Genomic DNA, 17027 nt, shown 5'->3' on the forward strand with positions numbered 1-17027 from the left:
TGGAAGGAGCAAGGGCGGCCCTTCCTGCCCACAATGGTTGCCATGGCGACCACCAGCTGCCCGGGCCCAAGGGCGGCCCAAGGACGTAGGCAGACGCGCCAGGGCCCAGAGGGAGCTGGCATGAAGGGCACTGGGCACCGATCCAGAAACTTCAACAATCTTTTATTCCCAAACTCACCCGGGGTTAACTCTTTCCCCGGTTAACACATCAATGGCATCTCTAACAGGATCTAGGATGGAGGTACAGACCTAACAAAGACTGTCTCCCAACAAAAGATTACAAAATATATATATACACATCTGCAGAAGTATCTTTAAAACAGAAAAATTCACCAGTGTTGCATGAAAAAAAAAATCCCCATGTGATTTCAGTCCATAAAAAAACAGCATTTGGCAGTCTGTGCTGCCTTAAAAACCCCAACTCAGGATAAACCTAGGAGAAAAGCATTTCCTCGCTTAAAAAAAAATTTTTAAAAATTCCCCTTTCTCTTCTTCCAGTTCAACTTCCACTGTTCATTCCGTGGAACATCCAGAGGATGAACTGTGAAAACAAGCCCCAGCTCACTTCCCTCTGCCTGTCTGTGAAGGCTCAGAGGACTAGTCCTCAGGAACTTTCATCCCTAAATTTCTGGGCACTTGCAAATTGTCCTCTTGCTTCCTTCAAGGAGGGGCCTGAGGGCTCGGGAAGGGGAACACTGTACTTGGCCAAGAACTGAAATGCCAGGTGGGGCATGGGGGGGGGGGTGCTTCTAGATAACCACACCTGACACCTGACAACCTAAAGTCTAACCTGCCAGGTAAAAACAAACAGCAGCTAGCTTGTACCCATAGGCGCTTCTGCCCCCTGTCCCCTTTTTACCATAAAGGTGACAGAGAGCAGTCTCTGTATTTGATCTCCTACTCTCTCCCAGATACCGTGACGTCTGGTTTTAGGCCAAAGCCGTGTTGCAAAGACAGACATGGGATCCCAGCCAGGGTAGAGCCTTTGCTGCTTCTGTCTGGGTCAAGCTGCCACTCCTGGCAAACAGTTTGAGAGCAGCTTCTAGAAAACTGCCCAGAGAGAGCCCTCCAGTTCAGGGTCACAGATCCTTCCAGTTGATGGGCTCCTTGCCAGACTTCCGCAGCAGCTCATTGGTTTTAGAGAAATGTCTACATCCAAAGAACCCCCTGTACACCGACAACGGGGAGGGGTGTGCGGTCTGCAGCACGTGGTGGCGTTTCTGGAAGAGAAGGAGAGAAGGAATCACCAGCCGCACGTTTGGCTCCGAAGGCAGCATCTACGCAGCGGCCGTGTGCCTGGATCTTATGCCTCTGCAACGCCACTGCTAAGAATGCAGCTGCTGACGGGCCCCAGCATGTGTACAGCATGCGAAGACGCAGTGTTGTGCAACTGGCTAAAAATAGTTTTCTGAACTTCTTACAATGGAACACCACAAGGCTCCTAGAAGAATAAGGCTGAGCTAAACACGCTGATAAGGGAAGAAGACCTAAATACATCGTGTGGAAGAAAAAAATGTAATTTCATAAGTTTTTCTGGACAAAGACCCAAAACACTATTTATAGTAGTTCCATTAGGAAAAGAAATAGTGGAAGGCATTTACTTTTGGTTTTGCACTTTTCTGTGTTACCTGAATGGTCTACGAAAACAACACTCTGATTTTCTAAATGTCAGCTGTACTTTGCAGAGTAGGAAGACTCTGGACCACATTTGTTTTCTTCTTTCTTCTTTTCTGTATTTAAATAAAAACCACCTCACAACTAACTGTTTTCACAACATCCCTGCCTTCAAAGAGCTCAGTCCAGGAGGGGCCATAACTAAAGCCAGGCAGCCCAGTGTGATATAGAACCCAGAGCCCGGAGCCAGGTGGCCTGGGTTCCAGTTCTGACTCTGCCACATCATGTGGCCCCGGAGAAGTCCCTGAATCCAGGCTGCACGTCCTTCTTCTGTTGCGAAGGGGGTGTAACAGCGCCTAGCTTAGAGATCCTGTGTGGGAACCAACAATGCCTGTGTGTATTGTGAGTGTGAGAGGCAACGCGGGTCGAGTCCTTACTGGCATGCCGCCTGCCACGCAGTTCGGGGCCCTGAAAACGTGAGCCGTGCTGGGCTTTGAAGGATGAGTGAGTCAGCCTCTGGAGAGGGGGGGCAGGAGATTCAAAGGCAGGCAGGGAAATAGGAAGCAGGAAGAGCCTGAGGTGCTCCAGTCAGCCTAAAGAGAGGGGAAAAGGGAAGCTGTGGCCAAGAGGCAGCTCCAGACCCCAGCCCACCAGCCCAAGGCCGGGCCTTCCAAGGGGACCACACCCGACACTCCAGTAGGACCAGGTGAGGGCCTGAACCAGGCCCAGGTGGCCAGGTTACGAGGAGTCCTAGAGCAGGGGAAGGCTACAAATGAATGTCCTGATAGGGTATGGGGTGGGGAGGGGAGGAAGGGTGGGGAGCAGAGAGGGAGCAGGGAAAGAGGGGAGAGGAAGGAGGAAGGGGTCACAAATGCTTTCTGATTTCTGGCTGGACAAGCATGTGGTGGTACTTTCTACCCTGGGGGAGTCCACAGGAGCCAGTGTGGCAAGGCTGGATGAGCAAAGGAGAACTGACCTTGGAAAGCGTGGAATCTGGCGTGCTTAGCAGTCAGGAGTAAGGAGGCAGCTGAATACACAGACCCAGTGCTCGGGAAAGCTACCCGGCCGGACATGCACCTGGCTTCTAATCACCACAATACTTTACAACTGCTGCCCGCCAAACCAAACCATTTTCAGGAATAAAAATGACACACCGAGTAAGAGCCACATGGCCCACAGAGAGATGGGAGAGCCCTCCTGTGGACCTCTTACCTACCTCGACACTCCGATCTTGGCAGTGAGTTCATTCACGCTAGAGTTTACTCCTACTATTCCCTTCCTCAAAACCCCGGAAAACATCTTGTTCATTCACATGGAAACTTTACAGACTCAACCTGACTCACTCACTTTACTGCCCTTCACATCAAGACTCGGGAAGGAGACATCAGAAGCTACAAGCCAGTGCCCACCCGAGCCGGGGAGGCACCTGAACAGAGGGGACTCGGCTGGGAAACGTCTCGCTGCGTACCTTACCACCCTATTTTTTCTGATCACGTGAACCTACTACCTTAAAAAAAAAAACTAAATAAGACGAAAATCAATTCCATTTAAGAGAAAATGGAGAAGTGGACAGGCTTGGGACCAGGCTGCCTGCGTGGAACCCAAAGACAGCCCTGCCAGGCCCCCAAGTAAGCAAGGTGAACAGGCTCCGTTCTGAGCCCCGCCACTCACCGCCACCGTACCACTTTAATAGTTTAGGAAGCATTAAGTGAGAATCTACAGGGAAAGTGCCGGGTATGATGCCAGAAGCGGGGCGGGGGGGTGGGAGGGTGGAGATTCAGTCCACCTGGCCATTCCGGACACACCTGTGACCTCCTGCTGTCACACCAGCTACTGTCAGGTCACCCCTTCACTTCGCTCACTGCAGTGTTTACTGGCTGACTCCTCCCTGAATCCTGGGTCTCCCAGCAGCCGAGGCCAAGGCTCGCCTTTGACACCTGCCTCCCTCCCCCCCGCATGCCGTCCTCAGTCCAACCCTCAGCTCTGGTCTGTCACAGCCTAGACAGAAGTGACAGTGGTGGGGCGCCTGGGTGGCTCAGGTGGTTGGGCGTCTGCCTTCGGCTTGGGTCATCATCTCAGGGTCTTGGGATCAAGCCCCACATTGGGTTCCCTGCTCAGTGGGGAGCCTGCTTCTCCCTCTCCCTCTACTGTTCCCCCTGCTTGTGCTCTCTCACTCTGTCAAATAAATTTAAAAAATTAATAAAAAAAAAAAAAAAAAAAGAAATGACAGTGGCTCACTCCAGTGTGAGGACAGTGTCAACAGTGAGCAGCAAAACAGGGATATTCTCAGGAGGTAAGGGGACAGGATCTGCTGGCGGAGTGGTTTCAAGGGGATGAGGGAAAGGATTCAAGGATGATTTCTGGTCTTTCATTCCAGGACTAGGCATGTCAGTACTTCCCATAAGTAAACGGAGAAGGAGCAGAGGAGCATGTCTCCACACGGTGGAGACAGAGGATGGTTTGGGGGTGTGGGGTCCTTGCCTTACTCATCATCGCTTATGGCACCGTTTGTTTAGTGAATGGGGCCTGTTATTGTTCTATGTACAGGGCAAGTGTATGCCTATAGTACTAACTGTGAAACCAGAAGCTGGCCCTTTGCTTTCCTCACACACAACTCATCGTTCCTATAATTTATCTGAATTTTGCTTAATTTTCAATGGGAAACCTGCCCCTCACCATAAGGCTTTAGGGAAAACCTTCAGCATGTGACGTGGGTTTTCCGGGACCACCAGCAGGGATTCCTAGGATTTTCTAAACTGGTTTAAAGTGTTTAAAAGACAAAACCACCATACCCTGTCGATGGCACTGCCTTTCTTCTGAGCGTAAGAGCCCCAGAGCAAGAAGACAAGGCCACTGGAGTTCTGATTTAGCCAGGACACAACTGCATCAGTAAACTGCTCCCATCCCCTCTCCTTATGAGAATTAGCCTGATGTGCCCGGACCGTGAGGACAGCGTTGAGTAGGAGAACACCTGTGATGGACAAAGAAATGGGTTAAGAGACAAATGAGTCCACAAAAAAAAAAAAAAAAAAGAAAGAAAAAAAAGGAGAGAGGGAGAGAGAGAGAGGGAAAGAAAGACACACAAATCAGTCAGTCCAGACACCCAACAACAGGGGCTGTGCCCACAAAACCATTCCTGTGCCGGGAATCCAGGGCAGTCCTCTGAAATCAGCTCCCAGAGAGAGGATCCCAACATGACTGGTGGGTACCTCTGGGCAAGATCAGAGAGCATTTCACTTTCACCTTTGCAATTTCATCGTCTTCTGAGTTTGTGAGAGTGACTATGCCTTACATCTGTCATCAGAGTTGTTTTAAAAATACATCCCAAGCGGCGCCTGGGTGGCCCAGTTGGTTAAGCGTCCAACTCTTGATTTCAGCTCAGGTCATGATTTCAGAACTCTGAGAGCAAGCGCCCCCCCCGCTCATCGGGCTCCATGCTCAGTGGGGAGTCTGCTTGAGATCCTCTCTCTCCCTCTGCCCCTCTCATGTTCCCTCCCTCGGAATAAATAAAATCTTAAAAAGGTACATGTATATCCCACATAACATTAAGTAATATCACAGTCAGAGGAGCATGCGACTCTTGACCTTGGGGTTTTGAGTTCGAGCCCCATATTGGGCGTAAAGATTAAAGATAAACTTTAAATAATAATGAGAAACAAATTTTTCTCTTTTGAATTATGATTAAAACATGAAAACAAAATTGGCTAGAGGTTAAGAAGGGGGAAACATGTTTTTTGATTTCTATGAACGCAGCTGTTTTCTGTGAGTGCTGTAGCTTTTCATGTTCTTTGATAAACATAAGCCAGCCAGACCTAAGAGTGTGCTGAAATCCACCCAAAACACACCTAGCAGTGCTTGGCTCACCTTGCTTGGCCCAGCCGGATAAATCTCCGTGACCAGGATGAACGAAACCATCGATGTCTGTAGACAGCTCTTTATAAATGTTTTCCAAACTAAAAGCAAACCGGAAGAAAAAGAACAGGGCCTTGAGCACAATTCTGAAAATTCGGTAGCCTCCAACATTATGTGTGGATCACAGCCTACACCGCCAGCCCTTGGAGGGGAGAGCGGGATGAACCTCGTGGATTTATGAGGAAGGACCACCATTCCTTCTGACAGGAAACCTTGCCAGAGATCTTTGCTTCGGTCTAGGCTCAGATTTAAGGAACAGCGCGCTTCGGAAGATTTAAGATCATCAGCCTAGGGGTTATCGCCTCTCCACTAATGCTTACGGTCTGATATGTTGTCTGTCAGATTCCCCAAAGCCATGGTTTTTAACCGCGGGTGATCTCGCCCCCCACGGGACTTCGGGCAAGGTCTAAAGACATTCTTCACTGCCATTTCGCGAGTGCTCTCTAGTTGGGAGCAGGGCAGTGTTGCCAGCATCCTAGTGGGTGGGGCCTGGGTGCTGTCCACCACCCTACAGCGAGTACACAGAACAAAAGCTCTCCTGCACAAAGACCCAACCCCCGATGTCAACAGTAATAAGACGGAGAAATCCTGCTCCAACAGCTACTCAAAGTCCCAACAGCTCTACCCAGAACCTGCAAAGTACACATCTGAAAGTAATCACACTTGGACCCAAGCCATCTGTCAAGCAATCGTACCTGGGTGGCGGTGGAACGGGTCTTTGAACACTAAAGCAGAGCCCATGGGCTTGGTTGGGTCCATGATAGGGATCCTGGCCCAGGATGACAACCTTCACCTGTGAATACCAGGTGGCAAGAAATTAAATACTGTCGCACAAGCAGTTTAAACGAACATCTGGCCGAGAGATAACCTGTACAAAGGACGACGATGATGAAAAAGGCAGCCCACTGCCACGACCCAAACTAAGAACCCCCAGAAGGGAGTGGGTGAGCTGGCACCATTACTTTCCACTGTCAAATTATCCTTCACTCCATCACCTGCTACACAGCCCCGCTCCTTCTCTGATGCAGGTGTGTGGGTAAAAAAAGCCCACCCCCTTCACTTCTCGGATTGTGAAAACATGCCCTTGGCCCATCCAGAAACACACAAAGTGGCTGGTTGTCTCCCACTCATCCCTATCCTCTCCTGATTCAAACCTGTATTACCGATATCACTGGGGTGATGTAATCACCCTACATTTTTGTGTTTCTCACATCATGCATTTCAGGCATCCTTCAATGCCCAGAGCTCTCAGTCACTGACAGCCAGTTTGCTTTTTTCCTAGTTTTTTTTTTCCATCACAAAAAAATAACGCCACAAACGTCCCAGTACATTATCTTTATATCCTGTTGTTTTTATTTCTATGGAACAGATTCAAAATAGGAGGTGCTGGTCCAAGGGCAAGTGTATTTTAAATTTTCAGACATGTACCAAATTTCTTTTCAATGAGTTGAAGCTATGCAAATTCCCTACTGAGTTACATATGAAGATACCTCTTCCCCCATATCCTCTGAGGAATAAAATCAGAAGAGAATGAGGTCAAAGGGCTACGAAGAAGGTGGCAACATGCAATGAAAAGTAATGAGATCAAGGTCACAGGCGGTGTGAAAATACAGCTAGTCCTTTTGATCTGCTGCCTGCCCACCTCTTCTTCATTCTCCTGCTTCTGCCCACGGTGTTCCTTCTCAGAATCCTCCTATAGCCAGCATACATTACATCCTTCAAAACCCAAACTTCAGACATCAGAAACGTTTTGTGGACCTCCCTGTTGGGACCACTGGTGCTCACTCTGAACGTAGCACATTCTCCCTCATGAAACAGCCTATCGAAGCAGGAAAGCTTTGGGTTCTGGTCCTGGATAAGGGATGACCTCGAAGGAGCCACTCAACCTCCCCGACCTTCCATATGCTTCTCTGCGAAGAGGACTCACTGGGCCATCTCATCCTCTGAACTTTCATGCTCTCTTATTCCTCCCTGTTGACACTGGTCATTGGTATTCAGAACAGCCCACAGCTCAAACAAGGCACAAACTAGTCCTGAACTTAAAAAGTTATGAACTTTTTATAACCTTATAAAAAGAGCTATATTCAAAGCTTTTGCTCAAAAGTGAAAAATGGTCAAGTGTGCAAGTATTAGGTGCGGCAGCTTTATCTACATGGGTCATTCACCTATTTCACTTCCATGGGGTTTAACAGACACAGTATAAGATCACAGGATCCCTAACCCCTGGCTTACAAAATGGGGGAGGGAAATGGATAAGAACAGCGTAAGCAGGGGCGCCTGGGTGGCACAGTGGTTAAGCGTCTGCCTTCGGCTCAGGGCGTATTCCCGGCGTTATGGGATCGAGCCCCACATCAGGCTCCTCCGCTATGAGCCTGCTTCTTCCTCTCCCACTCCCCCTGCTTGTGTTCCCTCTCTCGCTGGCTGTCTCTATCTCTGTTGAATAACTAAATAAAATCTTAAAAAAAAAAAAAAGAACAGCGTAAGCAGACATTAAAGGTACTGGACAGGAAAGGCAGATCAGAAAGGTAGTGGGCAACAGGCTTCAAGGGAGGTGCCACAGATGGATCTGGTTGGTTTTTCGACAGAACACAGTCACACTGTCCAACTCTGAAGTAGGAGAGGTGGGGGTGGAGGGAAGTCTGAAAAGTCGAACACCACTATTTTCGTGTTCAGCTTTCCTGTTCATACAGTGAGTGTAAAGCCACAAACAAGCTTCTGGCCAGGAGACTGAAGTGACCAGACCAACCAGTAGCCGTTATATAGAATGAACCAGAGCAAAGGAATGTTAACAGGATAGTAAAACTGTTTGGGCCAGAAGTCAAGAGCTTGAAAGCATCGATTATAAAAGACAGTGTGGTCACACACAAAGAATACTGAGCTGCAAGTCAAGATGGGGGGTGGACTAACCAGTTGCAAAAGACCTCAAAGCTTCATGCCTGTTTCCTCAACAGCACCACACTGAGACCTAACGTTGGCATGGTGTTGGTTTCAGGATTAAATAAAATACAAAAAAACTAGAGCAAACAGACACAGGTCTATGTACAGACTTTTCTTTTTTGCTGCACTGATAGCACATGGTCTTAGTTAGATAGCTAACAGGCTAAAACATAGCCAGCCAAACCTCACAAGGTCAGTATGTTATTTATTACTCCATCATGGACAGGCAATTGCCTGCAAGGTGGGTAATTAACAAAGACATACTATTTGACTCCCATACCCGTTTCACTAAAACTCACCAACAACCGGTACTTACTTGTCTTATGTCACACATTTGGGTCCACGTGAAGACTTGGTGTGGGGGTGGATAAACAGTGTAATGTTTTCTTTCTTCGGCGACAAATCCCATTAGCTGCGGTAAAGACAGATCAGATTCTCACCACCAAGTGTAAGAGTTCAATAAGGAAACTTCCAATGTAAACTAGCCGACGCATTATCTAGCTCTCTGCCAAGTCTTACATCCAAATTCTTTTGAGAAACAAAAGCTAGACTTGCAGGTCCCGAAGATGTCCCTCCACTTCGGTGCCCTCCCCCTTCATTTGGGCCGAGTCTACTTAGATTGGCCTCGCTGCTTTGCCTTCCTGTTGGTGACAGTCCCTCCCTCTTTTGGCAAAGGCTGGACCAGGTTTCACGCAGTCTGGTTTGTGGTTTTTACCGTGCCGCCCGCCCTTTCCTGGAGAGCAGACCTGCTGAATGGTTTACAAGAAACCATGCCATCTTACAGTCTTTTAAGAACTGCAATAAGGCATACGAACGCAAAACTCCGTGGCTGTTATTTTACCCTCTTACCCGGAAAAGGACCTTAAAAGAGGGAACACAGGAGCCTACAAACGTGGACGCTGCAAGCTATCCTAGCAAGACCGAGGGCCCGCAGCCTTGGTTCACCTTGATGAAATACGGTTTCCCGAACTCTGCGCTGAGCGGCTTCTTCCAACTCTCACCGAAACCCACGGGCACGTTGCGCGCGGCGAGTCTGAGCAGGGCGGCGGCCTTGTTCCTCTGGATGCGGACCAGCTGCTCGGGGCTCAGCGGCGAGGAGGGCGGCGTGCCGGGGTCCTCCTGCACGGCCCGGGCCTTCTTGGGAGGACTGGCCTGCAAGTGGTCCCCGCACAGGCGGGTCACCGTCTGCAGCGGGCCGCGCCCAGGCGCCCACAGCTGCCGCCCCCAACCCCACGGCCCATGGCGGAGCACGCCCATTCGCGGGCCTGCAGCCCCCACGGGCAAGTCGTAGTAAAACCGGACTCTGGGGGTCCGGTCCGGGAAGGCAGGCCGCTGCCCCCAGTCTTGAGTTTGGCACCAAGAGGCGGTGGGGAGAGGGGCGGTGAGGAACGCCCGCCTTGTCTCCCACGGGGTTGGCGGGAAGGGAGGCCCTGACCCCGACGCCCCGCCCCCCCGCGTCCCCACGTGGTCTTTTCGCGGCAAAACCCGGGGGGGGTGAGTTCTGCCTCTCTCCCCTCTGATTGGACGGCGGGCCGAGGAGGGCGGCCCCTCGCCCTCTGATTGGCGCCGCGGGCCCCGAGATCCATCTCCATTGGCTGGCCCCTCAGAATGGCCGCCGACAGAGAACTGCGCGGGCTGTTTTGAACATGTGCAGTCGGCTTTGAACATAGGGACCCTGCTTACCAAGTCGCTGGCGCGTCCCTGCAACCCTTCGGCCGAGCGGGTCCCGTCGCCTTCCTCCCCGTCCCTTGCCCCCGGTACCCGGTCCCCGCCGCGCCTCACAGCCGCATTCCCGCTCTCCTCAGCTACCGTCGCCACGCCGGTCCCCGGGTGGGCCGGCTCGGGACTGCGGGCACGTCGCTTCCCGGCGGGGCACGGGGAGAAGAAGGAGTAGAGGGTCTTCTGGCCGATCATCCCGGAGCCGAGGAGAGCGGACGCGCGCCGCCCGGGGAACCCGTGGTATGCGCCAGCTGCGGCTGTCCGAAATTGGCGCCAAACGGCCCGCGCATGCTCCGACCCAGGTGGGTGGGTGCGCGGGGGGCTGTCGGGGGTCAAGTGCGCATGTGCCGGAGGGGCGGGGGCGCGACGCCCCTGGGACGGGGTGGGGCTTGGAAGCCTCAGGGGGTAGGCGGGGTCCTGGGTGTTTTGGCTTGGGTGTTTACTCTTTCATTCATTGTACTCTGCCATCACAACCCTGCCTTGGGGCGCGTCCCTCCACCTCCACGGTGGGGGGGAAAAGGAGATCAGAGTACCTGACCCGAAGGGTTGTGGTGGGAGTGAAGTTAGCATTGAAACAATCATTTGTTTTGCTCTCAGCCAGTTTTCACAACCTATTTTACTGACAGTAAACTACCGCAAAGTGCGGTCCTACGTTTTGCCTAACCTGTAAGGTCTGGGGGAGGCTTTAACCGAGGTCTTGAAGATTAAACTCCAAACTCTGCATCGTCTACAAGGCACCACCGAACGCCCGGTACACCTGCGATCCTTCCTGTTCCCGCGTTCCCTCCCCACATCCAAACCGTCCCCCTGTCCTCTTGGTTCTATCTGCAAAATAAATCAGGCAACTGCTGCTTTTCATCACCTGGTTACAATCCCCCGCTGCTCTCCTCTTTCTTACCAGAGTGATCTTTTTGAAATGTAAATTGCATCGTGGTAATTCCTAGGTAAAAATCCTCCCTACAGTTTCCAAATTTTAGAATAAACCCCAGCTTCTTAACCCTGCTGGCAGAGCTGTTTCCCTCTAACCGAAGCCCTACTACTGTGAGGTGACTCAGTCTGGCTCTCAGCACTGGACATCGCCAGCTTGACCCCCTTGTGTAGCCTGTGCTCTCTTGCACGCGCTGTCCCCCTACCTGGTAAGCTTTGGGTCTCAACTCAGGTCCTTCCTTTGAAAGGCCTTCTCCTAACCCCACGTTCTAGCTGGTCACTCGATAGCTTCTGTACTCTCCAAAATTATGTTAATGTATTCTTTCCTTGTTTATTTGTCTCCATCTCCAAAATTTAACCCTGCTGAGGGCAGGTGATGTGGGAAACAAAGGCAGAAGGAAACACAGATAAAATTAAATGTCCTTATGACCTGCAGCCCACTGACAAATACTCGAGGCAGAGTGTAATATTCCTCCCAGAAGCTCCTATCTTAATGCTAATGCCTTGCTAGAGGGAGAAGCAACCTTAATTTGACAATGGCAAGGCCTCGGGTATCCTGTGAGTCTTCTTTAGCATATGAAAATCCTTTTGGAACTTCCCTTATCTTGACTTCTCCCAGCCCCAAAGTATATAATCTGTTGCTCTTCACAATCCCGAGTCAGCGGAGAGCAGAAGGCGGCGGCCGCTGTTTCTCCCCAAGGGTCCCGTCCCCATGCGTTAATAAAACCACCATTTTGCATCGAAGACATCTCAAGATTTCTTTCTTGGCCATCAGCTCCGGACCCCACCTAACCTCACCTATATTCCAAAAACTACATCCCAGCGATTTAGGACGGTCGTGTTCCAGCGCCTAGGGCAAGGAGCCTGGTGCCTGAGGGGAGAAGCTCATTAAACTCTAAATCGTGTGCCCCTACAGCCACTTTGAAATACATCTCAGTTTGGGTACAAAGTGAAATGTAACACTTAACCGTGTGTCCCTGTAACCCCACTCCTACGTGTTCACCCAAGTGCAATGAAAATCTGCATTCACAGAAAAGCTTATGCCGAAGTGGCTATAGTGACTTCATCTGTAATTGCCCCAAGCTGGAAACGACTCAAAGGTCCCCCAACCGGGGTGGGGTGAGTGGGTAAACAAACTGTGGGGCATCCATACAGCAGAATGCTGCTGAGCTATAAAAGAAACAACCCATACAAACAAAGGTACATCTTAAAAGCATTAAGCTGAACGAAAGGCCAGACACCAAAGGCTGACTATTGTATGATTTCATTTGTAAGAAATTCTGGAAAAGGGATGCCTGCCTTGGGCTGGGGTTGTGATCCTGAGGTCCTGGAATCCAGACCGGTGGAGGGCTCCCTGTCAGCGGAAAGCCTGCTCCTCCCTCTCCCTCTGCCTGCTGCTCCCCCTGCTTGTGCTCTCACTCTCTAACAAATAACATCTTTTTAAAAAATTCTGGAAAAGACAGAACTATAGCGACTGGGAACTACTCAGTGGTTGCCGGGGCTCGGGGGCAGCATCGGGCGAGGGCGAGTTTCTAACTAAGAGGCTTGGGGGATTTTATGGGGTGACAGAACCGTCTGGATCTTGATTTGTGGTGGTGGTCACACAACTGTGTACTTCTGTCAAAATCCGCAGATCTGTGCACTAAGAAGCTTCAAAATAAAGGCTCCGAATCCCACGGAGCTTTCATTGCACTGGGGGAGACAGTCAACAAACATGAGGTGCAATAATGGAACCCGACATTTATTTGGAACACAGAAGCACTCCTCGCCCGTCCTGTCATCTAATCCTCACAGCACTCCCACGGCGAAGGTTGTATAGCCCCACTGTCCAGGTGAAGCTATTCAAGCCCAGGGGCGGTAAGCGACATGCAAGACCCACACAGCCCGAGTGGTGGAGACGAATACAGAAACCATGGGGTCGTGCTCCCACCGGATGGCCCACCTCCCTGTCCGGACGCCCAGGGAGAGGTGACACCGAACAACAGCTTCCAGACCGCAGAGGATCCTCGGCCACTAAGGAACGAGTAGCTAGGCGGAAAACCTGCAGTGCGCCCAGGAGACCAAAAGGTGGCGCTAGGGAGCCGCTGACCACACTTTCGCCGAGGTGCCTACATTTCCCAGCGGGCCCCGGAATCCACCCGGAAGTGACGCTACGACCCCGGCGTCGTTTCTTTCCCGCCAGCCCCGCCCCCGGTGTTTGCAGGGCTCGGGGCTGCGCGGCTCGTGTACGGGGAGTCGGAGAGAGCCCGCGCCCTTCCCCCACACCCCCAACGCTCGCTCGTTGTCACAGTTCTTATTTTCTGTCAGAGTTCGGCGTGCGTGTGAACCTGTGTAACTGTTTTGAGTTCAGATTCTGAATCCTAGCCATTCGAGGATCACTATACTTACCTAAGGGGATACTGGCGTGGGAGGGCGGGTCAGTAGCGGGGGGGAAAAAGGAGACCGGAAATCTGCTTCTCTGGGTGACTTTAGGCAAACCCCTTCCCTTGTCCGGGCGTGCCAGGGTGGGCTGTCTTGAGAAGGTCATGTGCTTTGGGGTGGAATGCAGGCATTTGGGGTGTTGCAAGCCATCCAGCCTATTGTGATGCATAGCCAGGTGTGGGGGACCCAGGACGTCCTGAGGGACCGGTCCAGCTTCAACATCCTCTACTTCCTTTCTAGGACATGGTGTTAAAAGTGGGAACTTGAATATACTGGGGAGAAGTTCTGTGGGACAACTCGGCCACCAAGCTAATTTTTGCATCGAGGTCAGAGCCTGGGCAATCTCTCTGCCTTGCTCCCGGCTCCCAGGTCTTCGCTTTGTGGAGACAGAATGGACAGGTTCTTGGTGAAGGGGGCTTTAGGGAGCCTTTTAGGAAAGAGGGAGCAGGAGGCGAGCAGAGAAGGTGCAGCGGGGCTGAGCGGAGACAAGGAAAGCAGCAGGAAAAGGCCCAGGACGGACACCCCAGGGAATGCAGGCCACCTGGCTGGCCCCATCTGGCGGCACATCCGAGCCGAGGGCCTGAGCTGTGATTACACAGTCCTGTTTGGCAAAGCCGAAGCAGACAAGATTCTCCAGGAGCTGGAGCAGGAAGTGGAGTATTTTACAGGTAAGCAGAGGACTGCGGGGCGTGTTGAAGACTTGTTTGATAAAAACTAGTGCTCTGCGTTTGGAGAGATCTGAACTTGGGAGCCGTTAATTACTGGTGACTTCATTACCTGATTCAACACATACTCTCTGGGCATCTCTGGGCCGAGCACCCTGTTGGGCACTTGGGATATAAACTGGAGAAAAGTTTGCCTGCCCACCAGGAGCTGACAAGACTTGAGAGTGATTTTCCACCTGGCTGCTGATGAGAATCCGCTGGGAAAGTTAAAAAACAAAAAGGATTCTGGGTTCGGCCCGAGACCAGCTGAATCGGAGTAGCTGGGCGGGGTTGTGCAGCCTGGTTGTCGGTGTTTTCAGAAAGCCTCCAGGTGACTCTAAGGTGCCACTGGTCTAGTAGGAGAGACAGCAAATAACCAGGTAATTCCCCCGCAGGGGAGTTCCCAGCATAACCCTGTGGCGGGGGGGGGGGGGGGGGACACCTAACAGTCTAGAACTCCGGCAAGGTGGCAGAGCCCGCGGGGGCAGAGAAGAGCCCACGGGAGACCTCAGCCTACAGCCTTAGCTGCATTAGCTTCCTCTCTTTTGGGGCCCCACACCCTTAGTCCCCACGGTTGGCAGGATCACCCTAGCGTGTAGCCTGACTTCAGCTTGCTTGCATTGCGGCCTCTTACTATGCTTCTGGAGTTCAGGCAATTAAGGCATGGTGTTTAAAAAAAAAAAAAAAACTGGACAAGAGCATGTTTCTCTACGTCTAGGACAAGAATCACTGTTCTTACATGAACATTTCAGGCAAGCCACAGTGATTTTTTCCGTGGTCAGGAAGTGAAATGTTCCTCCTGTTTCAGTTCCCTTCCAATCCTGAATACTCAGGGAGCAAGCGTGTGGGCTGCTCGCCGCCTGCTCTTCTGAGCCGCCGTGTTTCGTCTCCACAGGCGCGCTGGCCAGGGTCCAGGTGTTCGGGAGGTGGCACAGTGTGCCCAGGAAGCAAGCGACCTATGGCAACGAAGGGCTGACCTACACGTTCTCGGGTCTCACTCTGTCTCCAAAGCCCTGGATCCCAGTTCTGGAGCGTGTCCGGGATCGTGTCTCTGTGGTGACGGGAGAGACCTTCAACTTTGTGCTTGTCAACAGGTGATATTCTGTTTACTTTTCTTTTTTAGGCTACTGGACTGAATTGTATAAATCTGCTGCTTCTTCCGAAAGCAGGAGTTTAGGATTTTTTTTTTTTTTTAATTTAAATTCAAGTAGCCAACATATAGGACATCCTGTTTCAGATGTAGAGTTCAGTAATCACCCAGTACTCATCACATCACGTGCCCTCCTTAATGCCCATCACCCGGTTACCCATCCCCCCACCCACCTCCCCTCCAGCAGCCCTCGGTTTGTTCCCTAGAGTTAAGATCCATATTTTATTCACTTGTACAACGAATCCTTTAGTGCAGCAGGGATGTGGCCGGGACAGCATCAGCCGTTAGTCCTCACGGAGCCCAGGCTGCCTCGGGAAGTGAGAGGTGATTCTCTCATGAACAAACCATTGCACAAGATCATTTCCGACGTTGATAAGTGTCTTAAAAGTAAACAGGCTGATTTGGCTAAGGATGGCTAGGAAGAAGGGGTCTGGGTTGAGGGCAGGGTTTCTCACCAGCAATTCTCTGATGTTTTGGGCCAGATAGTTCTGTTGTCGGGGCTGCCCTGTGCTTTGTAGGATGTGAGCAGCCTCCGTGGCTTCCACCCCCTGGATGCCAAGAGTATCCCCTCCCCAGTCACAGCCACCAGAATGTCTCCAGACACTGCTGAGTGTCCCTTGGGGGACAGAATCGCCCTGAGGTTAGGGGGAGGTGGTTAGGTCCCCGAGGTGTGGATGTTGGAGCTGGAGATTACGTAGAGGGAGGGAACAAGCCACACGGACATCCGGAGGAAGAGCAGAGGGGGCTTGAGTGTGTCCGGAGCAGAAATCCCACGGATACTGCTGGAGCAGCCGTGAGGGGAGGGAGAGGGGGCTACCACGAGCTCAGAGACGGGCAGGGGTCAAACTGGCAAGAAGTCGGGGTTTTTTATTCTAAGTGTGGGGAGAAACCATTTAAAGGTTTACACACATGAACCGGGAAAACCCCAAGATGAGTTTTTGGCTGCTTTTGGTGAGTTCCATTTTAAAGCATACGATCAAACAGGACAAGATTGAGTGGAAATGCTTCAGGCTTGGCTCCTCTGCAGACCCAGATGAGGCCCTCCGGCCCTTGCAGACCCACAGCAGGGGCTGCTCGTGGCACCTGTCACGCTGTAGGAAAGTGGGGACTCTGCCCTGTTGGCACGGCCCAGGAGAGGGCTGTTTTGTAAACTGGGCTTGTGTTCTCACTGCAGGTATAAAGATGGCTATGACCACATCGGAGAGCACCGAGATGATGAACGAGAACTGGCTCCCGGAAGCCCCATAGCCTCCGTCTCCTTCGGGGCCTGCAGAGACTTCTTCTTCCGGCATAAGGATTCTCGGGGGAAGAAGGCCACCCGGAAGGTGGAGGTGGTCAGGCTTCAGCTGGCCCACGGAAGTTTGCTTATGATGAACCACCCGACCAACGCTCACTGGTACCACAGTCTCCCCGTACGAAAGAAGATTCTGGCTCCACGGGTCAATCTGACATTTCGCAAAATTCTGCCCAATAAAAAGTAAAAACTTGGTCGGTGGTTTGTACTTTTCTACCCCCCTCTCTGCTCCGGGAGGGAGCTGGCATCTCTTTTCCCAACAGGGAACATAGGAAAGGCTTTGTCCAAGCCCGGGGCCTGTTACATAACAATGCAGAATTCGAAAGAGGATGGTTTTATCAAATTGGCC

At 51.6% G+C, this 17027-nt stretch overlaps 2 protein-coding genes across 4 annotated transcripts; one reads left to right on the forward strand and one right to left on the reverse strand.

The window, feature by feature from the left end:
- Window positions 1–141: 141 nt before the first annotated feature.
- On the reverse strand, window positions 142–10401 carry UNG (uracil DNA glycosylase). Its single transcript, XM_057305966.1, has 7 exons — window positions 10147–10401; window positions 9409–9615; window positions 8780–8875; window positions 6222–6319; window positions 5479–5567; window positions 4407–4585; window positions 142–1220 (listed from the first exon to the last, which is right to left on the reverse strand). The coding sequence occupies exons 1-7, from the start codon at window positions 10375–10377 to the stop codon at window positions 1080–1082; spliced, it is 1041 nt and encodes a 346-aa protein (XP_057161949.1). The 5' UTR covers window positions 10378–10401; the 3' UTR covers window positions 142–1079.
- On the forward strand, window positions 9764–16871 carry ALKBH2 (alkB homolog 2, alpha-ketoglutarate dependent dioxygenase). Of its 3 annotated transcripts, none has more exons than XM_048221500.2 (5): window positions 9764–10484; window positions 12743–13440; window positions 13771–14198; window positions 15130–15328; window positions 16559–16871. In XM_048221500.2, the coding sequence occupies exons 3-5, from the start codon at window positions 13922–13924 to the stop codon at window positions 16863–16865; spliced, it is 783 nt and encodes a 260-aa protein (XP_048077457.1). In that variant the 5' UTR covers window positions 9764–10484; window positions 12743–13440; window positions 13771–13921; the 3' UTR covers window positions 16866–16871. The 3 variants fall into 3 exon arrangements, with proteins under 3 accessions (XP_048077457.1, XP_044245847.2, XP_044245846.2); XM_044389912.3 differs by having other exon boundaries at window positions 12743–13424; XM_044389911.3 differs by having other exon boundaries at window positions 12743–14198.
- The last annotated feature ends 156 nt before the right edge of the window (window positions 16872–17027 follow it).

This window comes from Ursus arctos, unplaced genomic scaffold, assembly GCF_023065955.2.
Source record: "Ursus arctos isolate Adak ecotype North America unplaced genomic scaffold, UrsArc2.0 scaffold_34, whole genome shotgun sequence".
NCBI lineage: Eukaryota > Metazoa > Chordata > Mammalia > Carnivora > Ursidae > Ursus > Ursus arctos.

Bases quoted from the DNA above. Each gene is read 5' to 3' on its own strand.
- UNG (XM_057305966.1), bottom strand. From the start codon at position 10,377: ATGATCGGCCAGAAGACCCTCTACTCCTTCTTCTCCCCGTGCCCCGCC. The intron at 5,568-6,221 runs GTACGATTGCTT...GTTTGCTTTTAG, and splicing joins CCCGTTCCACCGCCACCCAG to TTTGGAAAACATTTATAAAG. The intron at 1,221-4,406 runs GTATGGTGGTTT...CTTCTCTTCCAG, and splicing joins AAGGCAGTGCCATCGACAGG to AAACGCCACCACGTGCTGCA.
- ALKBH2 (XM_044389911.3), top strand. From the start codon at position 13,922: ATGGACAGGTTCTTGGTGAAGGGGGCTTTAGGGAGCCTTTTAGGAAAG. The intron at 14,199-15,129 runs GTAAGCAGAGGA...TCGTCTCCACAG, and splicing joins GGAAGTGGAGTATTTTACAG to GCGCGCTGGCCAGGGTCCAG. The intron at 15,329-16,558 runs GTGATATTCTGT...TTCTCACTGCAG, and splicing joins AACTTTGTGCTTGTCAACAG to GTATAAAGATGGCTATGACC.